Source organism: Eschscholzia californica, unplaced genomic scaffold, assembly GCF_041429995.1.
Source record: "Eschscholzia californica isolate CP2 unplaced genomic scaffold, dmEscCali1.0.p SCAF_1, whole genome shotgun sequence".
Lineage (NCBI taxonomy): Eukaryota > Viridiplantae > Streptophyta > Magnoliopsida > Ranunculales > Papaveraceae > Eschscholzia > Eschscholzia californica.
In genome coordinates, this window is record NW_028238198.1 from 16,149,100 (window position 1) to 16,161,911 (window position 12,812).

General features: G+C 35.7%; 1 protein-coding gene, 1 long non-coding RNA gene and 1 other non-coding gene across 3 annotated transcripts in view; 1 reads left to right on the plus strand and 2 right to left on the minus strand.

Moving 5' to 3' along the window:
- LOC147564551 (uncharacterized) overlaps positions 1 to 12,812 on the minus strand; it is a 40,463-nt gene that overhangs the window by 1,210 nt on the left and 26,441 nt on the right. The gene's annotated exons all lie outside the window — the stretch shown is intronic.
- Positions 4,862 to 6,497, minus strand: LOC147564552 (uncharacterized). The gene is made up of 2 exons (XM_086647796.1): positions 5,496 to 6,497; positions 4,862 to 5,175 (listed from the first exon to the last, which is right to left on the minus strand). Exons 1-2 carry the CDS (start codon positions 6,436 to 6,438, stop codon positions 5,138 to 5,140), a joined length of 981 nt encoding a protein of 326 aa, XP_086503922.1. The 5' UTR covers positions 6,439 to 6,497; the 3' UTR covers positions 4,862 to 5,137.
- On the plus strand, positions 11,352 to 11,509 carry LOC147564553 (U1 spliceosomal RNA). The gene has a single exon (XR_015231519.1). It is a non-coding gene; the product is annotated as a U1 spliceosomal RNA (small nuclear RNA).

Sequence of the window (12,812 nt, forward strand, 5' to 3'; positions counted from 1 at the left end):
AATGTTACATATAAGTTTTTTGTTAGAATAAATAATTTTTTTAAGAAGATTGTAGTAATAGAGATTTATAGATTCTAATGTTCAATTTAAGTTGGACATACCTCACAAACGAATTTGTAGATGTCTAACTAGATCGAGGTAGAGATAAAACGCAAATCACAACTTCATACTTTCTTGGAGTTCAAAGAACAAAGAGTTACAGAGAGAGAAATTCGTTTTTGGGATTGAGCATCTCGTTTTAGATAAATATCCATTGATTTGGTAGGTTACTTAAATCAAATATAACGAATTTAGAAATAATATACTTTCTTGAATTCAAAGAATATAGAGTTACATAGATAGAAACTCGTATTTTTGAGAGGCCAACTCGTTTTTGTTAAATATCCACTGATTTGGTTAAATATTTATGGAGTTTATGGAAATAAAGATTGGTATTAAATATCCAACATAAATATTCTTTCATAAAATTTATGGAAATAGTTATTAACTTAACAAGTATTAACCTTTGGTTTACCAATGGTTAAAAAATATTTATGAAAGGGCAAAAATGAGAGATAATTAAAGGATTGATGCATGTGGCCCACCAAATAGTTAAGAGTGCTTCTAAAGGCACCGGGCCAAAAGGCTGTTAGCATCCAACTCTATTAGCACCAGACCCAACTAGTCCTTTCTATGTTAGCACCGTCCAACTATGTTGGCACCGGTCAAAGTAGAGTTAACTCTAACCCCTCCATCCATTTCTCAAAAAATCAAACACCCTCTAAGTTTTCAAAACCATAATTTTGTAAAAAAGAACTCCATTAATTATGGTAGGAATAAGAACAACGTCTTATGTAACCTACTACTCTTATGTAAAATACTGAATGGGAAGTGGACTTTTTTGATTGATTTTTCTAATCCTGACTGACATCATCATCATCACTATTACTAAAATATAAAACTTCTCTTCTTATCCATCCACACACAGTTCGAATCTAACACAGAAGAATGAGGTAAGAAGAAGAAAAAACAAATCTAGAGAGAGAAAATTATAGTAAATGGAAGTGATGATGATGTTGTTTTATTCTAGTGTAATTTGTATAGGTAGTTTGTTTTGTATATCTATATGTTTTATGGTGGAAACCAGAGAAGATTAGAAAGAAATTGAGAGATCAAAGTACAAAGGGACCATCTCCTTTTCTCTTTACTGGTAATGTTTTGGATATGATGAAAATTGGGAATTCAAAACTTCACAGAATGGTTGGGGATGTGTAACCATGCATTTCACTTCCATTGCATCAGTGGATGGCTTAAAACTCTTCAACTTTGTCTGTTGGATAATAGTGAGTGGGAATTTCAGAAGTATGGGCATTAAGAAGGTTGTAACGATATATATCTTTCTTCTAGTTGATTCATGATGTAAGTATAGGGATATGAAATTTGTAGAGTTTATCTGGTTTATTACTCTGTTATGGAGATTTAAATTTTCAGCAATCACCTCAAATGTGAACTCTTAATTTCTGTTATTAGTCCTAAACTATGTGAGTATGATGTTTCCCTATATTGAAAAAAATAAATATTGGAGCTCATTTTGTTTTGGAAGAGGAAGATGGAAGAAGCAAAATAAGGTGAACGTCACCCACATTAAAAACCGGTGCTTATAGAGAACTCGGGTCAAAATCCATTGACCCGAGTCAACAAAATTTTCGGATGTTAACAGCCTTTTGATCCGGTGCTTTTAGAAGCACCCAATAGTTAATTTTTGGACTTATTTTACATTTTCGGTTTATTTTGGTTTTATTTTATTTATTGATTTAGGAGTGATATATGACTCTTACCCCCTATTTTTGGACCTTAAACTCAAAATTCCTTATCAAAATTGGGCTCCAAAACTTTTCTTTTTAAAATATCGTTTAAGATAAACTTTTATTTTAGAAATGTCCTTTAAGATAAATTAACTGGAGTCCTACCATTGTAAGACTTGCAGTGGCGTGGCTGAGATTTTGTGGGTCCGGTGCGAACTTTTAACCGGGGCCCTTCATATATGTAAGAACCGATTTTTTTACATACGATATATTAGTAAAATATCTAAACAATTTAACTGAAGTGAATATTATCATGACAAAAATACGTTAAGTAAAAACATTAATGCATGAATGATTAAATAATATTAGTCAGAATATAAAACAATAATTGACGTAAGTAAATAAATCTACGAACACAGTTTAACTAAACATTTGAAAGATGTAATTATATGAATTAAAAGAATATTATATAACAAATGAGCATGACTTGGAAAACACAATGCTACACGAAAATCCTACACCTTTTGCATATCAATATTAGGTGATGAAGAGAGAAGAAAAAGAGACAAATAAAGAGAAAAAAAAATAAAGACAATAGGAGAGAGAGAGACAAGAGAAATGAAAACATTGAAACAAAGTTAGTGAAAATATAAAAGAAAACTAGAAGATAAAGATTTCAACAAAAAAAAAGTAGATAAAGAGATCGAGATGCAGAATAGCTATAATGTGGGCCTGGACTGGGTGCCCTTAGGTATGATATCTTATAAAGCGTTTGAAAAATAAAATTTTGAGTTGCGGTTCTACTGTGTGCAGACGTAACTTCCTCACCAACTAAGCTACAGAGTTTTTTTGTATAAAATCTAACCATACTTCCATTATAATAAGTGCTTTAACATTACTAAACTGGGGCCTTCTCCCACGCCCCTGAAAACTTGGAGTGAATATTCATTAGATTAGTATCATATGACTTAAAGCATAAAACAAATGAGCATCGATTAAGAATCAGGTTATGCATTGCCTCTAAGAATGATGTTGGGTAGCCGAAAATCCGCTCAGTCTAGTCACTGCTATTCTTCTTCCCACTCCACCACAAGTTTAAACCAGGGGCGTGGAACACAAGGTAAAAACATATGAAATCAGAATATACACGAAAAATAGATGAAAATCAACGTAATTAAAAACTAAATTCCAAAGGATAAATATGTAATCACTTACATAAAGATGGAGAACGCTTTGCGCGTGTTTCAGAGTATAAGACAGTTAGTATCTGAGTCATCTAACTCGACTAAGATGAATAAGCAACTAACTCAAGTAGTTAGTATTGGTTAAATAGTAATTAGAGAAGTTAGTTTAGTAGTTGGTTAAAAGAGTAGTTAGAGAATTATTAACAAACATAACAACCATTAACAAGAGTTAGTTATGTTTGTTAATCACTCTTTCTTTCTCTATAACTAACTATTTGTTTCTCTCTCTCTAGATGATATAAATAAGATCATCATCATTGTAATTTCTTACTTGAGAAAAATCAATAAAGTGATAGTAGAAACTAATACAAATTAATAATAGATTGAGATAAACTCTTTTGTTTTAATTAATTCTTGTGTATACAATAGGAGATGTTCTTCCCCTTATATAATTACAAAAGTTACATATATAGAATATATTATATAACGTATTTAGTATATCCCATATATCCCATATATCATATATATCATATATTCAATATATATCCTATATTAAGAGAATATATTCTATATTATGTAAATATGCTATATTGAGAGAATATATCCTATATTCAACAATATCTCATATATCATATATATCAATATATTCAATATATATCCCATATTGAGAGAATATATTCTATATTATGTATATATGATATATTGAGAGAATATATCCTATATTCAACACTCCCCCTCAAGATGGAGCATAGATGTCAATCATGCCCAACTTGTCAATCGCTTTGTTAAATATTCGTCCGCAAACTCCTTTTGTAAGAATATCTGCAAGTTGATCTTCTGATTTTACGAATGGAAGACATATGAACCCTTTGTCAATATTTTCTCTGATAAAGAACCGATCCACTTCAACATGTTTCATACGGTCATGTTGAATTGGATTATGTGCAATCCTAATTGCCGCTTTATTGTCACAGTGCAGATCCATTGCTTGCACAAGCTTAAATCCAAGATCCTTCAATATATTTCGTATCCATAGTAATTCACACACCCCTTGAGCCACACCCCGTAACTCAGATTCTGCACTTGATTTAGCAACAACTTTTTGCTTCTTAGCTCTAAATGTTACCATATTCCCACATACAAACGTAAAATATCCAGAGGTTGACCTCCTGTCTGTTATATCTCCTGCCCAATCTGCATCGGTGTATCCCATTACTTCCATATCACCACCTTTCCGGAATAAGAGACCTTTTCCCGGAGATTTCTTCAAGTACCTTAGTATTCGAAAGACTGCCTTCATATGTTCTTCACTTTCGAGCACAATGATCTAATTTTCCTCGTTGATGTTTAGGTATATGAACAAAGACAACACACCCAAAAACACGTGGTTCTAGGTTTGGCATTGCAGGGATGGTGATAAGGTCATGGAGTTTTTTGAAAGGGGTCTGAAATTCAATGACCCTAGATGGTGTGCGGTTTATCACATAGGCAGCAGATTTTAACGCCTCTCCCCAATAATTTAATGGCATATTCATTCCGAAAAGAGACGCACGAACAACTTCTAACAGTTGTCTATTCATTCGTTCAGCTAACCCATTTTGTTGTGGGGTATAAGCGTTAGAAGTTTGATGTCGAATGCCATTATTTATCAGGAACTTCGCCATGTCATTACTAGTAAATTCTCCTCCGTTATCAGATTGATACACTTGTATCCTCCTTTGGAATTGGGTCAAAACCATCTGAAAAAATACTTTAAATACTTCAAAGACTTCACTTTTATGAGTGAGTAGCGATACCCACGTCATACGAGTACACTCATCGATAAAAGTCACAAAGTAACGAGCTCCAGACAAAGAAGGAATACGTGCAGGACCCCATACATCAGAGTGAATAATACTAAAAGGTTCTGAACTTTTATTGAAACTTGGAGAATATGTAATACGGTGACTTTTAGCAAGTTCACAAATATCACACTTAAATTCTGAAACACTACACTTCGAAAATAACGATGAATTTAATTTCTGAAGATATCCGAAGGAGAGATGACCCAATCGCCGATGCCATAACCAAACATTAGCTTTTGCTTCTTCAATTCCTCCAACTTTATTCACCTGATGAATCCTCTGCTCTCCACTACTAGACAGGTCCAAATAGTAGAGATTGCCCTTTCTAACACCACAACCAAGAACCTGCCGCGTCACTATGTCCTGAAAAATACAGAATTGAGGCCAAAACGTCACAGTACATGCAAGTGCAGCAGTGATCCTACTGACTGATAGGATATTATACTCTAGCGCGGGAACAATGAGGACAGAGTTTAATGTCAGATTTTCAGATATGTCAGTGGAACCTTCCCCAATTACAGGAGAGGAACCACCATTAGCTGTGTATATAGAGGTTTGGGTTGAAGGTATAATGGATGATAATATGCTAGTGTCATTTACCATGTGATCTGATGCACCAGTATCAATTAACCAAGTATTATTCAAAGAATTTACAGATAAAACACTACCTTTAGTTTTCATACCTGACTGGGCAACATTCACTGATGGAGGAATTATAGCAGAATCCTTCTTCGCAGATATGTTTTTCCTAGGTCGCTTTGTAAAATCCCACCATTCCGGATACCCAATGACTTCATAACACTTCTGTTTTGTGTGTCCCTTCTCTCCACAGTGGGTACACTCAAGATCAAGGCGTAAGGGTCTAGCCTCTTTGTGAGAATTCCAGGAACCTTGAGGTTGTCCCTTTTTATAGTTGACTGCCATAACTGAAGACTCAGTTACAAGTGTTTGGGTTCCCATCACCTGTTTGTGAACTGACACCCTTCGTACTGTCTGATAAGACTGTTCCAAAGTAAGTGGAGGGTCTTTTCGAAGAATCTCACCACGCACCTGATCATACATACTATCTAATCCAGAAAGAAACATGTGAACTCTAAGACGTCCTACATATTGTTGTAAGATGGCGATAGACTCAGCACTTTTTCCTTTCACATTGTTGCGTTGGTCAATTTCTTGAAAAATTGCTGCTAATTCATCATAATAGGTCGCAATAGATCGACCAGCTTGTTTTGTTGAGAAACACTTCCTATGTAACTCAAAGATTTGAGTTTCATCAGATGTGTCTGTATATATAGCTTCAAGAGAGTCCCAAACTTCTTTAGCAGTTTCCAAACAAACATACCTGTTCATTAGTGTTGTGGACATTGAGTCACACAACCATCCCTTCACCTTATCATTCTCCGAGTACCAATTTTCATATTCTTCACTTCCTTCTGCAGGTTTCGCTTTAGTGCCACTAATATACCCCCACATCTTCCGACCATTAATACGCATCTTCATGACCTTTGACCAAAGGGTGTAATTATTCTCATTCAGGGTATTACCTAATGGAAAGGGTGCATCGATGTGGTTATGAACAACGTGAGGGTTTGATAGTACCATTGTTGCATCATCATTGGAACCCATTGAGCTTTCAATTTCAAGATTCGCAGCGGAATTCAATTCGAAATAACCAGGTTCAATTACCGAACCTGCTCTGATACCAAGTATTAACTAATAAGTAGAAACTAATACAAATTAATAATAGATTGAGATAAACTCTTTTGTTTTAATTAATTCTTGTGTATACAATAGGAGATGTTCTTCCCCTTATATAATTACAAAAGTTACATATATAGAATATATTATATAACGTATTTAGTATATCCCATATATCCCATATATCATATATATCATATATTCAATATATATCCCATATTAAGAGAATATATTCTATATTATGTAAATATGCTATATTGAGAGAATATATCCTATATTCAACAATATCTCATATATCATATATATCAATATATTCAATATATATCCCATATTGAGAGAATATATTCTATATTATGTATATATGATATATTGAGAGAATATATCCTATATTCAACAGTGATAAAGTTCTATCAAGGTCTAAACCTAAGTTTTCACAGAGTATCAACAGTAGAAGAAGTGTTTGTTAAGTTTGTGGTCATCCAACTTAAAATCAATTGATAATGAGTGGAGATGACCTAGACATATATTCTTGGTTGCTAGATACCACTTCTCTCATGTGACATTATTCTCACACGCTCTCACGTGTGACGTTTTTTCTTTAGCCGATCACTATGTCTTTTTTTTTTCTTTTCAGGTGACGTGGAACATGTGTGACTCTTAAGCATACCACGTGCGAGCGTAGCTCTGATACCATGTTAAATTTGTGATCTTCCAACTCAAATTTCTTTCTTTGCTTCATAACTCTGCTAATACCACAAAATGTAGAACAAAGATATAATCACAACTAGAGGTGAAATTGGAGAAGTACCCAAGCGAGAGAACTGAAATCAGATATAAACAAATGAGATTAAGTTTACATGATTGAAAATCGTATTCGAAGAGGTAAATATATATATAGATATATATATATATATATATATATATATATATATATATATATATATATATTGTTACTTGTTTAAGATCAATAGAAAGCAAAAAAATAAAATTACATACGAGTGCTTTCGTAAGTAGCCTGCATTAAGGATTTGAACTATCCAAAACTGGTTTGTCTTAGAAGAGAACGAGCCTCAGGTCCTACCTACCTAAGTTGGGAAAGAAGCCAACGACTCTTTGTCGGAGTGGTAAGAGGTATAGTCTTCCACCTTAGAGGTCAAGGGTTCGAGGCACGCTGAACAATTAAAAAAAAGGGTTATTTTCAAATGGCCCCCTACTTTATGACCAGCTTCCCGCGTAGTCCCCTACTTTATATAAAAAATACCCAGATGACCCAGTTTTTCCGTCCGTTAAATGTCCGTTAACTCTCAACTCCATCTCATCACCTCTCTCCCCACCTCATCATCTTTTCCGATAAGGTCGTCGGTCGGTCAAAATTTCCGACGACCTTCATACTTAATTTTTTCTCTCTCCACCTCACATCTCTCTTCTCCGACGAAGGTTCCGGTAAGCGACCTTCAAACATAAAAAAAAATCTCTCTCCTCTCTCTAAACACTCCGGCGAATAGGTTTTCCTTCGCCGGTGGTCTGGTTCACCAGATCTAAACCAAACCTTCGAAGGTCTGTCGAACGGAGATGAGATAGGTGAGGTGGAGAGAGAGAAAGTTAATTTATTATTAAGTATGAAGGTCGCCGGAAATTTTGATCGGCCGACGACTTTATTAGATAAGATAATGATGTGGCGAGAGAGATGATGTGACAGAGAGAAGCGATGATGGAGGAGAGAGAGAGTTAACAAACATTTAACTGTAATGAAAAAAGGGGATCATTCTAGGTATTTTTGACAAAATAGGGGGCTACACGGGAAGCTGCTCATAAAGTAGGGGGGTCATTTAGGAAATAACTCAAAAAAAAAATTGGGAAAGAACCTTCAAGATAATAAACTACCACACACTTATTGGAGGAACTAGTTTAAAATGGTCTCCAATAAAGGAGGAACTTACAATTTTCTTACAGTATTTTCACAACAATTGCAATTGTTGTGTGGTTGTTCTTCATGAATCTAAGGAATTGATATAATCAGTTGGAAATAGTGTGAGTTAATCCATTAGCATAACTGGTCAGTACTGTAGACCCTTTGGTTGGGTATTGGAGCAACATTACCTATTGATAAATCATTCTTTTCAAAATTAACTCAACCTGTGAAATAGAAAAGCAAAAACCAAGTCATATGTTTCTTGGGAAGATTCTCTTTGGAGCGACTATTCCCTAAATACATTAATTCAATGGAATTTTAGATCTATCACGAATATACGGATTGTGCTGAAGATTCAAAATCAATTTCAATCTTCTTTCGTTATAAAAAACTGAAATCATTCCAATGTATTTGAAAATGAAAACTTATTCTTTGGTAAATCAATTGCGAAATGCTTTCTTAGAATGTCTAATATTTATTCTACATCTTCTATGCGAAAATGCTCAATTTTCATAAGAATTTCTTGACTCTTATTGAAAAGAATTTCTATGCGAAAATGCTCAATGGTGAAGTTACATGACAGTAGCTTGCTGCTGGGGCCCTTGACTCCTTGAGTGTCACCTTTGCGTTGCATTATTGCATTGGCTTGACACACTCCAACCAATACTCAAGTTCTAAAATTTGTTTGTTTTGATTTAGTTCACTTGTTTTGTTTTGTAGTAACAAAGTTGGTTGTGAAAACAAAGAAAGAAGTGATTATTGACAACACTGTTCAATCGTCTCCAGTGACAACAAAACAACAAAAATCTGGGAACTTTGTTATTTCCTTAAAAAAGCACGAGGATGCGTAATACTTTTTGTTTGTTTCCGGAACGAAAACATAGAGAGAAAAACTAATAGTGGCTAACGATGGGACGATGAAGATCGACATACCTGTAGGCCTGTTCGCAGGAATAAAAAAGAAGTGACGAGTGATTTAGAAGTCTCAACCAATAGTGTGCTCGGTTGGGTAAAAAACCGAGGGGCCTCGGGTTGATGGCATAAAATTTTCGATGAATAAAGAAACGAAAACGAGAGAAAACAATATAATTGTTTTAAATTTTCTAAAAAAGAAACAAAAAACTGGTCTTGTTATTCATTAAAGGAAGAAAGGAAGAAGATCAACAAATTCTTGATGAAGATGATAAGTTGGGGGAAATAATCCTTATGAAGCTCAACCACAAGAGAGTAATCGGGGTACAAAAAAAAATGTGATTTATTGATTATGAACAGATTATACTTACAGGGCGATGTATATTACGAAGCCAAATAGTTCCTGAAGACCAAACACCCAGGTGCAACGAGTCAATCTCACTCTTGGACCTAGGATGCAATTCGTAAACAAATCGATAAAATCAATAACCACACCATATGGGAAGTACACTCTGGCACAAGAGTTAACCTATGAAACGACTATTGGATTCCTAATCATCCTCCTCCTGATAATAAATACGATTCCAACTTAACTTGGGTCTCTCAGCTAATTGTCGACAATCAACGGAATGAACGTATCCTCACTAACACTTTCAAAACTAACATATGTGACCACAATAGAGCCACTGAAATTCAAATTGAAGACCTAGATACTATGCATTGGTAACTTGCTAAAACTGGTTTATTCTCAGTTGGCTCTATGTACAAGCAATTAGCAATTGATCTCAATCCTAATCATCAAGAAGTTCATTGGAATTTCATTTCGAATACAAAAACCATTCCAGGAACAACCTTTTTCTTTGGACATGTTGTTCTAACCGTCTTCTCGTAAACACAACGGATTAGGAAATACATTGGTAATAACTTAGAATGTTCACATTGTCTTTACCCATAATCCAGTGAGCATGCCCTTCTACATTGTCATCTTCAATTAAAGAATGGATAACCTTATGGAAAGTTTTGCTATGTATGGACAAATATTCGTCCAATGAGGTGTCATTAAAAACAAAGGTTCAATCGCTTCGTGAAGATAAAATCCGCGAGACACGACAACAGATTGGGTGTTCATTGTGCAAAAATGTCCGTAACAAGGCCCAATAGTGATCCAAGTCACTACCCATACGCCTAACCTTTAACTGCAAAGTCCATATTTGCCTCGATGTAAGGCATGCACGACATATATCGCACAATTGCCACATACGAGTACGAGGTCATCCTACGGCTAGAAAGTTATTGCATGATCCACAATCGTCAGGACACCACGTGTCTTATATTTGCTCCACAAAGGATGTACGTTAATAGCCAGTAGCTTATCGCACATACACGGTAGCATCCTCGCCGTCTCCAGAGGTACGCTAGTGCGTACCTGCAAAATCATTCTGTTAGATCGTCTGTACGATCGACACGTCACGTAAGAGGATCAACCAGTTGATCCTTATCCGAGGATCATCTATGGCTAACTACCTTTACGTAGTAATGGCTTCCGTAACCAGCTGGTCACCATCAATTCGTCCTCACCTCCAACACTATAAATATAGGAGACTGCCTGCAAACAAATGATCCAATATTCGACAATAGTACTCTAGCCTTCACTTGTCTTATCTCCTCTAACATTTATCTCTATAGAGCTTCCGACTCTTTTAAAGTCTCTGACTTATCGTCTTAGAAGTTGGGAGCAAGAGTTAAACGACTCGATGTTTGTACGAAAAAGTTAGACGCTTCAATATTCATCGATAATGGACTACCGGATGATCATTCTACTTATGGTTAGAACCTTATCACACCTTCTACTTATAGGATCTATCATATATCTCTTCTAGCATTAAAAAGCTAGACGACGCAAACTCTATCCACTTACGACCAGAATGTCATACTCGATTGTCCCACATCCATCAACTAAAAGAAAAAGGTATATAGAGTAGTTGTACAACAGAAGGTGGATGAGTACCTTGAAAACGTACTTACCTGGACGGGATGAATGGTTGATCAAGAAGGGCATGGCCTAGGTTAGTGACCTCCATTGCTTTTATGAGGGGCACTCGCTTGAGATCTACCCAAGTGGTGCAATCTACGCCATAATTTGTGATAGAGGAGGTACGCATTCACCGACCCCGTGGATATCTTTGCTTCGGCCTTGACGTGGAGGAAGTTATCAGTTCGAGCCTGATTATCCCTAAACCCAATGTGAGTTTTTCTATTTTGGCTCGCTCCCCCGCCGTGATAGAATGAGTATGGATAAGAGGCTCGTGGGGATTGACGTGAGGGGGTAGGGATGGCTCCCAAAAGATAACGCAGGCGTGCAAGGTTTCCTCAGACCGGGAGCTTGACTGCAAGACCCACCCGTCGAGCAAGGACGAAAGCCGGCATTAGTGATTCGACGGTGCCGGCAGGTCCACATTTTTTTTAGAACAAGTTTTTCTTTTTAATGTTATTTTGTCCTGTACAAATACTTTGTGGGATTCTTTTCCCGCGAGAGGTAATAAGAAGAGATTTTACCATGACTGTAATTTTAGAGAGACGCGAAAGCGAACCCAGAGCTAGCTGGTTCTCCCCAAAATGCGTTGAGACGCAACATTTGACTAGACATCTAGGGGTAAAACACTGTTTCGGTGCGAGCCACGAGAGCAATACCAAATTGAGGCAAACTCTGAATACTAGATATGACCACAAAATAAAAATAACAAGGCCGGTATAATTATCAGAAAAAGATCTTTCGTTGATAATTTTTTTTTCCTATTTTTATATTTAGAATTGTTATGATCAATTGGTCATATGCATATAGCTAGGCGAACTGGTTCGATAATCAATATTCTTTCTTTGATCAATTTTGTAAGAATTAGACCCCTTTGAATCATCATTATATCCAGACTCATTTCTCTTGTTTGACCAAATACGGCAAGTAGTGGGGTCCTGAGCTAACCCTTGGCTAAATCTTGGAAATTTTAATGTCATAATGTTTTCCAAATCCTCCTAGCCATTATCCTAATACAATAATTCTTGCTAAGAAGAACGCCCATGTTGTGGCAATTCCACCCAGAAGGTAATGGTTGTCGGCAACAGTGTCTTTACCTATGATGAACTATAATTATCGGTGCCTCCGACTTTTAATACAATGAACATGCTCTTTTTCTTTTGGTTTTTTTTATGAATTCTTAAGGGATATGCGTGATACACAATCTACTAAATTAATTTAATCGCGCGACCCCTGCCAATTTAATGTTCAATGTTTGCACGGGCCAAGTTTATATAGATTTATTTGCCTGTAGATGGATAAACTCGCAATCTTCTCTTGTGTTTTCACAACAATTGCAAGCGTCCAAACAGAAAAAATTTGGATGGCGGAATCACGAATCCAAGTAATTTTTTTAGGTAAGTAATAAAAATCCTAAGATTTATTATTATTTGAGTTTGTAAAACG